A 17,775-nucleotide genomic window follows, 5' to 3' on the forward strand; every position below is an offset into this window, starting at 1 on the left:
CTATGGGGATACAATAGGTACGAGGTCCTCCGAGGTATGTGGAAAGGGGTAATGGTTCCAGGACTTACTTTTGGAAATGCGGTTGTTTGCTTTAAATCAGGGGTACAATCAGGACTCGACGGGAACCAAAGGTCAGTGGGTCGCCTCGCATTGGGCGCTCACGGGAAGACTACAAATGAAGCTGTGCAAGGGGATATGGGCTGGACTAGTTTTGAAGTGAGGGAAGCCCGCAGTAAAATTGAGTACGAAGAACGGCTGAGGAATATGGAGGAAAGTAAATGGGCTGGGAGAGTGTTCAGGTATCTGTACAGGCAAAACATTGATTCACAGTGGAGGAAAAGAACTAGGAAGCTTACCAGCAAGTATGCGGCCTGTGGGGTGGGCAACACAGCAACAAAGAAGGTCAAGCGGAAAGTCAGAGAGGCTGAATTAATCTCATGGGTGGCGGCAATGGAAAAGAAACCTGCCATGAGTAACTACTTAAGGGGAAAAAACGAAATTAGGAAAGAAACCATTTATGATAACTCAAAGGGAAGCTCATTACTTTTCGAAGCGAGATCGGGATGCCTTAGAACACGCACCTATAAAGCGAGATATAAGAATGAAGAAGAAACATGTGCTTGCTGCGGTAAAGCTAGGGAAACGACGGAACATATTTTATTAGAATGTGAGGACGTCTACCCAGCGGTCGATTTAGGCACCACTGGCCTCCTTGAAGCCCTTGGGTTCAGCGGGAGCAGTGGTAAAGCAAACAGGTCCGCAATAGACATCAGTAAGAGGCGATTGGAGGATTGGTGGAAGAAAAGTAGGGAAACGACAAAAGACGTAGACGTACAAAAGCACAGTTCGCAATAGGGTATCAGAAAATTTGGACGTGGTAGTTCATAGTGGGTTTTTTTTTTTTTTTTTTTTCATTGGTGAACATAGGTAGGATATTAGGCAGCATAGTAGTAAGAGCTTGGTGGCGCAAGCCACCGCCCCGTTCCAAAGGGGACGCTCATAACATCCATCCATCCATCCATCCATTCGCAGTGCCCCCTGGGCAATGCAAGAGCCCTTATAGGGCTCTTGCATTGCATTAGTAAGAGGCGATTGGAGGATTGGTGGACGAAAAGTAGGGAAACGACAAAAAACGGAAACGTACAAAAGCACAATTAGCAATGGGGGATCAGAAAATTAAGGTGTGGAAGTTCATAGTGTTTATTTTTTTTATTTTTTATTGTTTAACTTATGTAGGATCCGTGGGTAGGACCATAGAGTTTCCTACAAAATTACTAGAGGGAACTCTGGCGCTGCAGTCGTTGTCCTACCATGGGAATGATGGGAAGTACATGGATTTGTCTGATCTTCGTGCTTGTGGATTCAGGCGTTCTTGTGGCTTTGTATATTACGCTATATAAATATTATTGTCGTATATTTCGGCGCAATCTATATTCTTCGAAGTGCAGAAGACGCCGGGAACGCGCACAGTTTATATTAATTGCAACGATTGAGCTTGTCCAGGTAGCCAAATCGAAACGCGCCAAGCGTCTCAAGGCACTGGCATGCCCGCGATAAATTCATAAGGGCGTTTCATTCGCTTGTCGATACGTGCGTCCGTGGCTTAATGGTTTCAATATCAGGCTTCTGTGCTAGAGTCCCTGTGTTCGAATCCTGCCGTCGAGCAATTTTAATGATGTTTATTTAATTATTTGTTCCGCAATATACTGTTGAAAATGACGAGTTAACAAAGTCACAATGCCGTTTGAAGCCAAAAGGACGAAGTTTAGGCAAATCCATTTACTTCCCATAATTCCCATGCTGGGACAACCGCTCCCATTGCAGCTCCCGTAGACACTAGCGCCAGAGTTCCCTCTAGTAATTCTTGTAGGAAACTCTATGGGTAGGACATTAGGCCATAGAGTTAGTAGAACAACTCGCTTCAGTATAGTAACTCTATGCATTAAGCAGTATAATAGCAAGAGCTTGGTGGCGCAACCCACTGCCCCGTTCCAAAAGGAACGCTCATAACATCCATCCACTCATCCATCCATCCATCCGTCTGCTACTCTACGGTTGACTGGTGCGGCGTTGTAATTAGTAATGCGGCTGTTGTGTTGTGACGAACTGCTTGTCTAGTTGATGATTTTTGCGAACACAGTGACAGTGATGTCACAAGGCTTTGATCCGTCACTTGGCTCCAAAAGTTGACTGCCCGAACCTAAAAAATGTTGGAGCGTGTAGTCCTCTGCTCTCTGAAATAGCATTAAACAGCCGCTCCTATTGCCTTTTTCAGGCTGTAGCAAACCGCACAGATCTTGCAGAATATTATAAGTCACATTGTTTATAGCGTTCGTAAAGTACACAACAGTTTCATTGTATACGTCGTAAAATTCGCTTCTGCGCTCTTTAGAAACTTGAAACCACCGTAATGTCCGATGACAGGACGATTACCACTCATTTTACCTCTTAAAAGTTGTCCGTGAATGCGTCGCCAGTTCAAAAAGAGTATTACGCATACAGCTTCACTGCGTACGTATCTTTCGCACTGCCGCCGCCGTACCATGCAGAAAAGCTAGCTCTGCAGTTTGAAAAGAGTTCCGTGACACAATTTAAGGCCTGCAGTGCAGCACGTTTTAAAGCATTTAGATCGCTTTTGCAAGCTTTCTACAGAGCTACACAGCCAGCGACATTAAAAACAAGATATGCTCACCTTTCCTTGAAACAGAATCGATCAACCTATTGCAGATATCGGGCGGAGGACTTACTCGTGAATACTGCTACCAGATCATGTGCCTTTCACTACGCACACAGCAGTAAATCTTAATGTCATCTACGACATTAGGCTATCTGTAATCCACTCAAGAAAGCTAGATTATCCTATGAATATTTTAAAAGAATTTTTCCAGTTCTTACGGAGGCTAGGAAAAGGAAATTTATGCCGTTGATCTAGCATTGCAGCTGCCACCTATGCTCGTTGTTTACATTTCTTGCACCGCTCCTCCCATTTCACTATTCAAACACAAAACATTCGAAAATTTTTTTTCTTTTTATATTTCTGAATTTATTAATATACCCCCAATACAATTAAGCACTTTGTGCCTGCCGAAATGGCAGCACGAGCGCTGAACAGATCACAGAAGCAGACGACACTGAACATGTAGCGCCACTCTGCTTGTACGCTCTGTCCCTAGCGGCAAAAGGGGGCGAACTAGACGAGGCGTGCTGGAGCAGGCAGATCTGTGCAGGTCTGGACTTCAGTAGGTTGTGTAGGCGTTGGTCGTGTTTCCAACGACGGCCGCTTCCCATTGGTTCGTGGATCATCCGGCAGAGAAGGCACAGAAGGCTATGCTACTTTTTGTTGTTTCTTCTATCGTGCCCGTTGTATAGACTCTCGCCTCTGATTCGCTGGACTGAAAGGTGGCGTTTACTTTGAAAATGGCTGAGGCGGACGTATATTCACAGTCACTTCAGAACGCAGGAAAACCAATTGTAAAAGCACCGAAAAGTAAGTTTTGTGACTTTGCTAAGCTGATTAGCTGTCATATTTTAATGAGCAGCCTTCCGGAAAGGTCCTGTCGAGAAGTTACGTTGTATTTGTAATACCATGCGACTACATGCTACTACAGTTATTACAAAGCAGCAGTTAAGTTTTGGAGAGCGCAGGAGTTGATATGAGCTGCATGCTGTATGTTGTTGGCTCGTTTGAGTGGCAAAGAAGATAGCGATTCGTGCTATTGAAATTTTCTGAAGTGTGATGACAGCGACCACAGCATAGAACATGTAAATAATACAGAACAAGCACTTAGCTCCCAACTAAAAATATTTTTATTCTGCCAGGAAAACTTTTAACAATGAACCAGTGTGACGTGCATGTGACGCCTCCTCGGCATAATCTTGCAAGGTGCCCAGTTTTCCCGCACATGAAGCATTGTGCTTGGGAGAACCGGTACTTCTGTAAATTTCCTTCTCATGATCAGGGTCCCCTCTGAGTAATTGACCTACGTATTCCTTCGCAGACTCTAGAGGCTGACTGTGATCCTGAACTCTTATTCCCTTGCCAGGCTATTGATCATTATCTTTGTTTTCTGCATATTAACCTTGAACCCCCTCTACTCACTCTGTTAAGGTCCTCCATCATTTGTTGTAACTCGGTCCGCAGTGTTGTTGAACAGGACAATGTTATCTGCAAAACGAAGGTTGTTGAGATATTCGCCGTTGATCCTTATTCCTAAGCCGTCCCAATTTAATAGCTTGAATACTGAATCATCTGAAACATCTTCCAAGCATGCAGTGAATAGCATTGTAGAGATTGTGTCTCCTTGTCTGACCCCTTTTTTTATAGGTATCTTCCTACTTTTCTTGTGGAGAATTAAGATAGCTGTGGAATCTGTAGACATTTTCGAAGATATTTATGTAAGTCTCCTGTACTCCTTGATTACGTAATGCCTCTATAACTGCTGGTATCTCTACTGAATCAAATGCCTTTTCGTAATCGATGAAAAGCATATAGAGAGTCCAATTGTACTCTGCAGATTTCTCGATTCCCCGATTGCTTACGTAGATGTGATACATTGTACAGCATCCCTTCCTGAGCCAGCCTGTTCTTTTGGTTGACTGAACTCAAGTGTTGCCCTTATTCTATTGGAATTTATCATGGTGAATATTGTATACAATACTGGAAATAAGCTGATGGGCCTGTAATCTTTCAATTATATAATGTTTCCCTTGTTGTGGACTAGTATAATGTTGGCATTCCTCCAGTTCTCTGGGACCTTTGAAGCCGTGAGACACTTCGTATAGAGAGCCGCCATTTTTCCAAACAAATTGTCTCCTCCATCTTTGATTAAATCAACTGTTATTCCATCTTCTCCTGCCACTTTTCCTTGTTTCATGTCTTCTAAGGCCCTTGTAACTTCATTGCAAGTTATAGAAGGAGCCTCTGTAACGTGCTCATTACTACTTCCAATGGAGGTATTCAGGCTGCTCTGGGTATTGTACAGGTCAGTACAGAATTGTTTCGCTGCTTTTGGCATGTCTTCGAAATTGCTGATATTACCCTGCTTACCTTTCAGTGCATACGTCTTGGCTTGTCCTATGCCAAGTTTTCTTCTCACTGATTTCATGCTGCGTCCATTTTTTACTGCTTCCTCAGTCTGTCTTATGTTATAATTTCGAATATCCTTTATTTTCTCCTTGTTCAGTTTTTACAATTCCGTGAATTCTATCTAATCTCTTGAGTCGGACATTTTCATTCTTTGTCGTTTCTTTATTAGGTCCTTCGTTGCTTGGTAGAGCTTACCTAGTGGTTGCCTTGGTGCCTTACCTCCCACTTCAATTGCTACTTCTGAAGCCAGCCTAGTTATGGTTTCATTCATTACCTCTGTCATTTCATCTCGCTGTTATAAGGCTGCATATTTGTTTACAAGTACCAGCCTGAATTTGGCTGCTTTTACTCTTTCTTTCTTCAAATTGAGGTGAATCCTAGACCTTGCTAACCTATTATCACCACTGCACTTTACCCTACCTAACAAAATGGGTTGGAGCACATACGGCAGCATTATCAGATTCTGATTGGAAGCTTACCATTATCACTAAAAAGAAAGGTGTACAATCAGTGCATTCTACTGGTGCTACCATATGGGGCAGAAACTTGGAGACTGACAAAGAAGCTCGAAAACAAGTGAAGGACCGCACAAAGAGCGGTGGAATTAAGAATGATAGGCATAATGCGAAGAGAGCAGCGTGAATCAGAAAGCAAACAGGGATAGTCGATATTCTAATTGACATTAAGAGATATAAATGGAGCGTTGCAGGTCGTGTAAAGCAAAGGTTACATAACCGGTGGACCATTAGGGTTGCAGAATGGGTGCCAAGAGATGGGAAACATAGTTGAGGACGGCAGAAGACTAGGTGGGGTAATGAAAGTAAAAAATTCGCAGGCACAAGTTAGAATATGCACAGGACAGGTAATTGGAGATCGTAAGGGAGAGGCCTTCGTCCTGCAGTGGACTTAAAATAGGCTGATGATGATGGTTATTATGATGATGATGAACTGGCACTGTGAGGGGGAGTGGTCATCACCACAGCAACTGCAGGTATTGCCCTTTGTTGCCATCTTATTGACTGCCGTTTCTGCCGACGGTGAGCTGGCCGCACGTTCAATCTCGCCGGCGTTCTTGGCAGCATCGTCCATCGCCAGCGCTGCCTTCATGGTGTCGTCCAGTGAGGGTTTGCGAAGCTCCAGGAGTTGCATCGCATGGCAGGGTTGTTTATGCCACAGACTGAAATAATCAGAAGAATAAGAATAGGCTGGGGTGCGTTTGGCAGGCATTCTCAGATCATGAACAGCAGGTTGCCATTATACCTCAAGAGAAAAGTTTATAACAGCTGTGTCTTACCAGTACTCGCGTACGGGGCAGAAACCTGGAGGCTTACGAAAAGGGTTCTACTTCAATTGAGGACGACGCAACGAGTTATGGAAAGAAGAATGATTGGTATAACGTTAAGGGATAAAAAAAGAGCAGATTGGGTGAGGGAACAAACGCCAGTTAATGATATCTTAGTTGAAATCAAGAAAAAGAAATGGGCATGGGCAGGACACGTAATGAGGAGGGAAGATAACCGATGGTCATTAAGAGTTACGGAATGGATTCCAAGGGAAGGAAAGCGTAGCAGAGGGCGGCAGAAAGTTAGGTGGGCGGATGAGATTAAGAAGTTTGCATGGACAACATGGCCACAATTAGTACATGACCGGGGTAGTTGGAGAAGTATGGGAGAGGCCTTTGCCCTGCAGTGGGCATAACCAGGCTGATGATGATGATGATGAAGCAGGACGTCCGTCCACGTCCTGTCCTTCCTTAATATCGTCTGTGTAAAACTGAGCGCAAAACAACCATGAACGTTCACCAACCAGCCCCCTTCATTGCTTTACTAAATGAAAACAAGCTTCTCCCACGACAATCATGCCCATTTGACCCCTTCTTCAAGCACTAGAAAATGTCTGCATCAGTGGTTGTTCCTTTTATGAACACCAGGTCAAACAGCTTCTCTGTAACATTACGACAAACGGCAACACCTCTGATGAAATTGTCACACTGAGTGTTGTCGGTAATGTCGATGCTCTTGCCCACAGCAATTGAAAATGTGGCAAACTCGTGCCACAAGTTGTTGAACACATTCAGCGACAGTATTGGCGAAAGGTTGATCGTTTCAAAAGTTATCTTCATGCTACCACAAACAGCATCTCATACTTCTAGTTGGCACTTCTTATGATGACACCCTCCATAAACAGTTTGGAAGGTATAGTTACGAGCTGAGAAGCAGCAAAATTCCCTGTCATTGTGTCGTCGCTCATCTGGGCTGTTTTCTGGGAGAACCATTGCTGTTTTTCAAGGGTTAATTTCAGGCCCTGCACTCAGCAGGGCTCCTCAGGCCGCATGTTTGAGACCCATGTTTTAGGCTAATAGGCTATTAATTGTTAATAACCTTATTGGTTACTAGATTCTTTATTCGAATTTTCGCTAGGGGAGGACAGCTTCAGTACAACCTGGATTCTGCAATTTCTTAATTGGACTCTTATAACTTGGTTTAAGTTGATCGAGTGCTCCATAAGATTACTCCTTGCAAATGTAGTGAGTCTTTGAAGGTCGTTCTCTGTCTTTTCATAACAATTATAGTACAAAAACTAATAGCCTATTCTTTTGACACTGTGTATTAGTACTTCCAGAACAAACCTAACAGGATTAGGCCAATAGACTGTATTAGTTAAGTAGGCCTATTAGTGCTAGCACTATAATAGGTGTATCGGACCGACATGAAGGCGTACTGAGCTACAAGAACCTGTGCTCATACCGTGCCACAGTGGCATATGCATGTACAGTGCTCAGTGGTTGAAACGCGATACTCTGAGCGTGTACGTGGTTGCCAGAACTTTTTGCACCACCGGTGGGTGCTGGGGACACCGACGTTATGCATTTTTTTTTTTGTAATAAAATGAGTGTGTGCTTTTGTCAGGGTGTCTACCAACCGGGAAAACCGGAAATACTCAGGGACCTTGAATAGTCAGGAAATACTGAGGAAAAACTCAGGGAATTTGTGCTTCTATCAGGGAAAATTATCTGTAGCTTTATTGAAAGTGAACGAAAGTCGCGCTAATTTTGGCTCAAGTAGTAGAGAGGAATCGTAATGAATTGTCTTTGATGCTGTGTCGTTGGCTGGAGGAGTTGCTAGTGTACGTGGTTGTCCCGTGTCGCCTTCCTTCGTCGGCTGTTTTATTTGGTGCCTTCATTGTAATCAGTGTGCAGTCAACGACCGATTATCTGGATGGCCGATTTTTGGGACATGCCTGATAATTCGGGTGGCTTTGTGGCACCACCACATGCCCCATAGAGTCAATGTATAAGAACGTCGGAAATTTTGGATGCAAGAACCTTTCGCCGTCAGATTTTCCAGACTGGCGCTCTCACACAGATCCGCTGGCAGCCGTAGCCACCACCGTGGCAAATCTAGGCCAAGCTGGTTCGACGTTCGCTATTAAGATTCTTGCCATTCTGTGCCGTGTTTTTCATTTAAAGAATTCGCCGCTGTCAGCAATGGCACCGACTCGTATCTTCGCGATTGGCTTCGAAGCTCGGAAAACACGGCCCGTTCCAAAATACCAATTTTCGAAAGTCAGCTTCGGCTTAGTACAGAAATGTCACGCGGTAAAGCTTAACAAGCTTGAGAAGGGGGCAATTGTCACGGGACACAGTATGTATTCCTTAATTATACACGCATGCACCCGCTGTCTCCTGTCACAGTACGAGCACCGATATGCCTAATAAGTGTACTGGCAGGTCTTCAGAACTTTATTGGACGTGCCTGTGGTTATTTGAGCCCTTGAAGTCAGTAAAAGACGTGCATTCATTTTTTCGCACTGCTTGATTTTTCGGATGTTTTCGTGGCCCCTAGGTAGTCTAAAAAATCGGATGTTGACTGTACAACTGACCAAGAGAATGCTTCAAATGACCCGTGGGGCTAACGCGCAGCTGAAGGAGGACAAAAAACAGAGGAACGACACAATGAGGAATGAATGGGGAAGGAACTGTGCTGCCGCTTCTTTGCTTTTTTGACCTCAAGCTCCTTCAAAGTGTTGGCGGAAGCAGAGATGCAGGTGTCGCTCATCCAAACCAAAATGAACTGTTTAAAGCAGTGAAATGCAACACTGAGGCGTTGTGTGCGGGCTGAGAGTATGTCAGGAGAGTTGAGGTTGACTTTCCGGCTACTGAGAGAGAATCTCGCCTAATTGCGGCAAAGCTCGGGCCTCATACCAATGAGCTTGCTATCAAGGGACATAAACAGCTCATATTCTAAGATATTTGCTCCAGTATGCATCTCTTTTTATTCGTATTTGAATTTATTTGTATTCATATCTTTATTTGTATTTTTTGAAGAGATTTTATTCGCTGTGTATTTTACTTACCCCTCCCGTTTATTTTCTTTTTGAATAAAATAAACACCAATGCGTACTATTCAAACTGGATTAAGTCATTTTAAAAAATTTTTTAACATGCTTAATGGAGAGTGACAGCGTCGGGCGACATGGTGTCAGCTTGCCTTGACATAAAACAAAGTTCTGTGTCACTTAGGGAATTTTGTACCGGCACTAGGGGAAAATCTGGAAAACTCGGGGAATTTGGAAATGTCAACTTGGTAGACGCCCTGGTTTGTGATGCGTTGTGACTGCATTTAGTCCCATCAGCAATCATTCAGCCTTCACCAGTGGCACAAAAAAGGCCAGATGCCATGCAGTCTGAGCATTGTGCATGTACTCTGTTGTGCATTTGTGATGAAAACTTCATTCTGGCATCTAATCCCAGGATTTCTACCAGATGATTTCAGTTGGCGTGCTTGCTAATTTAAATTTTACAGTTACAATATGCCCTTTAATGTAATTGTTAATCAGAATGTAAATTTGTGTTCTTGCTATTTAGGTACTTCATAATTGATGAGGTACCTAATTAAATGTGTGTTATGTCTGCAGCCACAAATAATGCGTTACCAAAAATCTCTTCCTCTGTGATGCCATAGGTAAAAAACCTTATGAAGGATTTGCATGTTTATTTAATTTGTGAAAAACCTTGTGAAGGATTTGCATATTTAATTTTAAAAATTTTATTTATTACTACTGTAAATCCCATCTGCATTTTCGTATAAGCCTGATATAGGTGTCGCACCAGAGCAATTCCTGTCGCACCAGAAAAATTTCTACCTACTTTTTACAGCAACGGAAGGAATGGTGGATGAGACAGTCAAAGTTGCTGTCAGGGTGCGACCACCGTTCCCAGAAGAACAGAGCCATGACTCGAGGAGCCCCATTGAGGTGGTGCCCGAAAATGCACAACTCATCGTGGCCAGTGAATATGGTTTCAGCTTTGACTACACATTCGATGCAGACGCTACACAGGAGGAACTTTATACTCGCTGTGTTGCGGACTTGATTGGCAAGGTCACCACTGGTAGGTCATTTGATGCCATGAATGTCATGTTTTGTAGCCTCCTTTTTTTATTTGGTATTCGACATTGTCATATCATTGGGTCATTATGTGCTTTAGAAACTTGGGTGTTGTATCAAATGAACATGTTTAGCCCTGCATACTGTGGCCAAGTACAGTTCCTGTGCTTGTATTCATATGAAAATAGATAAAAATATACATGTATTTACATTCATGCATGTAGTAAAGCATAAATTGAAATAGCAGTATTAAAGGAAATACAAAAAGCACACAAGCAAACATGTCGCATACATGCCTTACTTTGTTGCTGCTGGATACAGTGCCTTGCTGGAATCACACTGTGTGAGGACAGCCAGCTTGCAATAATCCAAACTCCTCAGAATAACATGATTGTGTGCAAATTATCATAGTTGATTTATTTGTAATAAACTGAAATATAATACAATAGAGAAGCATAATTGAATAAAAGCAGGGTTTGTATACACACTACTAGTTTTTATACCAGCATCTGCATTATGCTGAATAAAGTCAGGTACAAACTCTATTAACTAGTAAACATGCTGTGAAACAAGTGCGCTGTTGAGCATTTGTTATTAGTACATATACTCATGAGTGCATAGAATATAAAAGAGAAGCTTTCTATAAAAACCATACTGTAGTTTTCTAGTATTCTATAAATGCATCTTTAAGCCACCATAGGCCCCAATAGCCCCACCATATCTGCATTACATTGCTTAGGAAAACAAGGAACTTTGCATTACCTGAATGCCCTGTTCGGAATGAGAGCTCTTAAGTAGCATTGAAGACATGACAGATGAACAAAAAAGTCAGCAGACTTTGGGGATTCCTTCAGTGCTGAACTCATTTACTATGACAGCAGCGAACAATGCCGTCTTCCCGAGAACTTATTTGCGTTATGCACGCTATGCCATCCTCACATCTACTAAATTTGCTCTTATGGCCTCTGAAATGTGCGCACATGTGCCACCAGACATGGAGTCTGTGTGGAGCTCAATACCTTGCACAGATTACTAAGCCTTAACATTGCATGAAAGTACAGTGGTTAGGGTGTCCAACTCTAAAGTACACATTGTTACACATTGCTGTGAAGACATTAGTTAAATCCCAGTTGTGGGCAGTTTTGTTTTAAATAATCCAAGGGCCTATTTGGCTTTAATTGTTGCATCTTCCCGATGTTTGTATTATTTAATGCCTGATGTATTGCAACATCGTAGCTCTTACACTTATATAGTAATGAAACCATCGAGTGTCATGTACTATTCTATCAGCCCTATATGTAGGAGGTTATTCGATTGTCATTTATTGTTTGCTTACATAGGACAGAGATTTACTCACTGGTGGGCCAATATACCATGCTGTGCAAGCCAGTTAAGTGGTGCTTGGAGTGTCTGCAGTGCAGGCAGTGCATTGACAGTTGTGGGCAAACTTTTCTTTTGCCCCGTGGGGAGCTGGCTTGGTGGTAACATAACGACGAAGGCTCGACAGTGAGGCCATCGCCGTTGCCACCATTGTCAGCATAACAGAAAGCGCCATATAGGCCCGTGTAAGAAATGTATCCCCAATTTGGCAGCCCAAAATTTCGAGAAAAAAAAAAATTCCACTGTAGAAGCAATCGCTTTTGGTGCCCCGATGCCATGCGTGCGCATCAGCGAATTTTCGTGCACTGTGTACTAGATGGCGAGAGCTGCGTATTAACCATTTAATGCAATGGCACATCCAGGGATCCGGAGTGTGCACAAGTCAAGGCTACTTTGTCACCATTTTGAGCAAAAGGTTTGGTCCCATGCAAGGGCCGCACCTCGTCAAAATTGGGGAAAAAAATAAGTGCAGCCCTTGCACGAGTCCACATGATAGGCACGAACAAAGCAAACTCAGTTTCAAGCTTTTAACTGCTGTTGCTGTAAAATTTTCAGATTTGTCGTAATGAATTAGTGGTACAAGTTATCTGAGCGTTAGTAATCATTTGTCTTCCGTAATGCATGCAGTGTTGACTGCACCTGCTTTTTTCTTCTTTTTTCATTTGCCAGACATTTTTGTACAATGAGAGTGACGTAGCTGCATGTTTCATTCTTGTGTTGTCCTCCCCCCCCCCCCCCCCCCCCCATTTTTTTTCAATTTTCTCCTTCACTGGCTATACTTTTTGTATACATTTCTCTTCTAGAGTTGGCAGACGTTATGCCAATCCTGGGGGCAGTTACCAGCTAACTCTTCTTTCTTTTTGCCCTTGATGATTGTTTTCTCTATACAAACCTAATATGATGAAAAAACAAAATGCAGAGTAAGAAAAAACATATTTAGTGATAAATTGAAAAATTAAGAAATCAGTAAACCTAATATTAATAGCTCGATAATGTCTTTCTTTGGTTTGCAGGGTACAACTGTTGTGTCCTGATGTATGGCCAGACAGGCTCTGGAAAGACGTACACGATGGGCACTGATTACGATCATAGCCAAGTACCACCAGCCAACGAGGGCATCATCCCACGGGCTCTGCGAGACTTGTTTGCCTGTCTTACAAGACAGCAGGAAGGTTGCTGGACTGCAAAGGTTTCTTTTCTCGAAATCTACAATGAGAGCGTCTTTGACCTGCTGGCAACTCCAAAGGACAGAGAAGCCATCCCCATTCGTGAAGTGGGCAAAGTCATTGTGGTGGGCCAAGACCCCTTTTATTCTTTTGTTTTGTATGTTTGGTACATACTTTACTTTTCTAAGTACACTTGTGGTAAAACATCTGGATAACCATCACTGATTGGTAATGGTATGGTCATGCGTTTTCTCAGCTGTGCCTTTGCATTTCCCTTTGAAGGGAAGAAAATGGTATTTTTACTTTATAAATTTTTCCAACCATTGAGCTTCTGCAAGCAGTGGTGCAGTTACTGCTGGCATTACGCTTTTGATTTCATACAGCATTGCATTTCGTGTGAGCCTCTCTGGTTTCCCTGCAGTTTCTTTCCTCTGTTCTCTAGTTCTTTACTTTCCTCATGTCTTCTTCTACTGCATGTTTCTTTATGAAGTATGCAGGAGTAGCGTTTATCGAATGCACCACAGCTAGCTGATTTATTTAGAAAGGTATTTATTGTCTTTCTGTCTGCAGCGGTAATTTTTGTACTCTTGTACAAATGTGATGTACTCTTGCTCGGTGTCGCTGTTAAGAGTCTGTAGTACCAAGTCTGATTCTGACAGTAGGCAGCATAAACATGATCCCATTGCTATAACAAATCACAGAAACAATTAATTTTTCAGCTTTCTTCATTCACCCTTTCTGGCAAAGGTGTTACAGCATGTACGAAAGTCGTTGGGCCATAAATTAATGCAGAAGACGCAATAAACAAATATAATTGTGCTCTTTGTAAACAGTTCCTGGTATGGCAGGGTACAATTGTTTGTGGTCTTAATCTTCTCATTAATGCTACATTCGGTGTCCCCTACATATGACTTGTTCAGGTAAACATGCAGTCAATTGTGCAAGTGACAATTTTGTTTCTTAAGTTAGGAAATTTTAAAACAGCAGCAGGATACTCTAATTATGCCATGCACTCTACATTATTCCTCTGAATTGTTATCTGCTTTACATGTCGTAGAGGAAGATCTTGCCACTGGCGGTGTTGGTTGCCAAATCACTGATGACACTCTATGGTATCTGTATGCCATCTTACACATATTGCTGTGAGCCTTTCTTAGGCACCTGTAGAAAGACAGTGCAAATTTTGCAGATTGAAATGGAAGTACCTAAATGTAACCACTCACAACTGAAAATAACTACTGTATAGTAGTGGGAAGATGTGCATCATGTGGGGGTCATTTCTGTGACTTGAACTGGGAATCTATCCATTAGTGTAATTAGTAATGTGTTGTAATCTTGGTGGCATGATGCTAATGTTGAACATGGTAGTAGTGCTTGTATGTGTCACGTGGCTTGTGCCGTGGGAGTACGGGCACGTAGGGACCGAGTGGCAGCGGCGCTTCTTGGCTCAACAAAAAAATACGCACTCCCTTTAGTGGGCACAAATATATTATATACACACGAAGTCACAGGTAGCGCCACATACTTGTGGCTGCACGGGCTAAACTGTGGTGACCTCTACATCTCTCCCCCTCGAGCACCAGACGGAAGATGGAGGAATCTAAACACTTCTCAGGTGCCGCTTTACAAGTTTAAACAGTCCGGCGGAGTGACAACCTGTCCATTACACATTCATGCCCCACCATCACTGTGGTCCCTGACTGGAAGGGACTGTCCGAGGGAGACTTGGTTCCGTCGGGTTGGCAGTTCCTGAAGCAGAACTGACGGCGGTGGCTGTTGCTCGTCTGGGGGCGGTGGTTGCCCTCATGGAGCAGGTGGTGCAAAAGGCACGAGGAGACGCCGATTGTGCTGTAGGACACCACCTCACTCCGTTTCCACCACATAGCTTCTTGGTCTCTGTGCCGGGCTCAGGACCGTGACCTTAGCTTGTTCGAGTAACACTCATACATGCTGACCTGTTCAGAGTGGTGGCAGGTCTCGAGCTCCGTGATGTCTGTTGTAGTTGTCGGTCAGCTTCTGCTTGTAGACCGCATCCTTGCCAATGACGTCTTTCCTTGATGGCCATTTGGGACGTAGCTGGGAGTCTTGCTTGGGAACGCTGGTTCTTAGTTGTCGTCCCGTCAACTGCTAGACCGGCCTGAAGCTGCTGACTCCTGGGGTAGCCTGGTAGCTGAGCAGGGCCACATGAGGATCCTTTGTCTTGTGAAACAGGTCCGTGATTGTCCAAACCATTCTCTCTGCCTTTCCGTTCCATTGAGCGTAGTGCGGACTGCTGGTCGCATGGTCAAAGTCGTATGATGCTGCAAGCGCTGCAAACTCCTGCGATGAGAATGGTGAGCCATTGCCTGGCCTGACCAATGATGCTCTTCAGAGCATCATTGACTGCCTGAACCATTGCGCTCCTCAAGGTCACCTCCTTTGGGAGCCTTGAATAATAATCTACCACCAGGATGAATGTCTGGCCATTGAGATGAAACAGGTCCATGCCGAGAAATTCCCAAGGACGTCCAGTTAGGACCGTGGAGACCAGGGTATCTGCAAAGTTGACAAGGGTGGAGGCACACTGCTTGCAGTTGGTGACTAGAGAGGTGATGCCTGCCAATATGCTCAACCACCAAATTGACTCCCAAGCCAGAGCTTGGTCTTGTTGATGCCCTGATGTCCTTCGTGCAACAGTATCAAGACCGCCAGCGAAAGGGATGAGTATCCGGGCTCCTGCCACCGAGGTGTACTTGGAGAGGTGCAGCGGCAGCTTGGACTTCTTTGGCCAACCATGCTGGCAGAAGGAGCTGAAGGCCTTGTACTTGCCATCAGACTCTTGTGCCTGTCGCACATCTTTTGGGCTAAGCGACAAGACATCCGACGTGCAGCCGACCACCTGTGCTGCAAAGAGTTCCACTGTGTTTAGGGGACTGGATGCCTTCTGTGTGATGCGTGACAAGGTATCTGCAATGGTAGCAGCTTTCCCAATATGTGCAGCATCTGGAATTGGTATCACATAGTCTTCAACCGGAGTTTCTGTACATGAGGTGGCAACATGTCCAACTTCATCTTGCCAAAGAGTGAAAAACGAGCGGCAGGTGGTCTGTCTCGATGTCAGAGGTGATGCCACGGAAGAACTCGTCGAACCGTTGGATAGCCCATGTCATCGCCAAAGTTTCTTTTTCTGTTTGGCTGTAATGTTCTTCGGTCTTGGTCATTGACCTCAAAGCGAAAGTGACTGGGCGGTGCTCTCCAGAGAGTTGCATCTGTAGCAAGGCCACGCCGAGTCCGAATCACCTCGCGTCTGCAGAAACCTTAGTAATGTACAACCAGTGGTACTTGGCTGTGCACTGGTCTGACGTCAAGAGTTCCTTGATTTTCTCGAATGCTGCACTTTGTTCATGCTGCCACACCCAACTAGCAGACCTGTTCAGTAGGGCCCTGATGGGCGCTGTGATGTCCAAGATGTGTGGCAAGAATCTGCAGAGATCATTCTCCATTCCTGACACCAGAGATGTCTGTTGGAGCTTCTATGGCCTTGACTGTCTCGACCTTGCCTGGATCTGGCCTGATGCCCTGCGCTGAGACGACGACTCCGAGGAAGGAGACTTCAGATACCCCAAAACGACACTTGTCCCGGTTCAACGTGATGCCTGCTTTTGCAATGCGAGACAGCACTTGACTCAGTCTGGCATTGTTTCTGGCGGGTGCGTCCAAAGACGAACATGTCGTCCATCATATTGGCGACTCCTTCTTGGCTCTCCAGGATTCTGGCCATCTGTTTTTGGAAGTACTCCGGCGTGGAGGGGATGCCAAAGGGGAGCCGGCAAAAGCAGTATCGGCCAAACGGGGTGATGAACGTTGTAAGCTCTTTGGAGTTCACAGAGAGCTTCACCTGGTGGAAACTCGTGGTCACGTCCAGCTTTGAAAAAGTTGTTGTGTAGCTGAGGAGGCTGAAGACTTGTTCAACAGTTTGTAGAATGTGGCATTCCTAGAGGACAACCTTGTTTAGCTGGGTCAAGTCCGCGCACAGATGGTAGAAACCATAATCTTTCCGGACGGTGGCGAGACTGGAGCACCACGGTTAGGGTGGCTAGAATTGGGAGATGTGAAAAGCGGCCATGGAAACTTGTTCCCAAAGCGCGCCAGTGCTGCATGGGGTGCTTTACACAAGGTTGCCGCCAGAGTGGAGCAGACTGCGTACAGTGTAGCGCTGCTCATGCCTGAGGAATCTTGCTTGTGCTACTTTGCGTGCAAGTTTCGAGCATTAAGAATTTTTTTTCTTCTTGATTGTGTGCACTAACATATGGCATACTCCAATCACGCAGCTTATCCTTCTTTTCCGATGTCTGTGAAAGCATTCGCGTCGAGAGGGAATCGGAATGAGACGTGGTTCTCACCAGCGAGAAACTGGATATGATGACGTGGTTTGACATGGCAAAAGAACACCTGATTTAGGAGAGAAAGTACATCAGAGCTCCACATTCATTCAGCTTGTGTTAGATCCTGTTGTTCAGATCTTCCTTTCGAGTGCAGAATTGTCAGAACACGGAGCTTTCTTTACATTCCACCACAATTCCAATGTAACACATTTAGCCAAGACTCGAATGCACTGCCTGTTCCTTTTTTTTTTTTTTTCCTGCAGAGAGGCTTTTGCCGGCAGATCTGGGGGCACATTGTTTTTATTGATGAGGCAAGCTGCCTTGCATCGTTCACAACTGATGCACAGAATCCAACTGATGCACAGAATCCAACTGATGCACAGAATCCCAC

General features: G+C 44.3%; 2 protein-coding genes across 2 annotated transcripts in view; one reads left to right on the forward strand and one right to left on the reverse strand.

Moving 5' to 3' along the window:
* The window catches only part of LOC126520906 (uncharacterized), a 91,101-nt gene extending 88,167 nt beyond the window's left edge, over positions 1–2,934 (reverse strand). Inside the window, exon 1 of the transcript XR_011893270.1 lies at positions 2,693–2,934. The gene's annotated coding sequence lies outside the window, so the exon portion shown is untranslated. The remainder of the gene's footprint in view (positions 1–2,692) is intronic.
* A 308-nt stretch (positions 2,935–3,242) lies between these two features.
* LOC126520887 (uncharacterized) overlaps positions 3,243–17,775 on the forward strand; it is a 61,856-nt gene continuing 47,323 nt past the window's right edge. The window contains exons 1-3 of the mRNA XM_050169689.3: positions 3,243–3,487; positions 10,245–10,478; positions 12,868–13,145. Coding sequence (XP_050025646.1) covers positions 3,418–3,487; positions 10,245–10,478; positions 12,868–13,145 — 582 coding nt within the window. The 5' untranslated portion in view covers positions 3,243–3,417. The remainder of the gene's footprint in view (positions 3,488–10,244; positions 10,479–12,867; positions 13,146–17,775) is intronic.

The sequence above is a fragment of the Dermacentor andersoni genome, chromosome 3 (assembly GCF_023375885.2).
Source record: "Dermacentor andersoni chromosome 3, qqDerAnde1_hic_scaffold, whole genome shotgun sequence".
In the NCBI taxonomy this organism is placed as follows: domain Eukaryota; kingdom Metazoa; phylum Arthropoda; class Arachnida; order Ixodida; family Ixodidae; genus Dermacentor; species Dermacentor andersoni.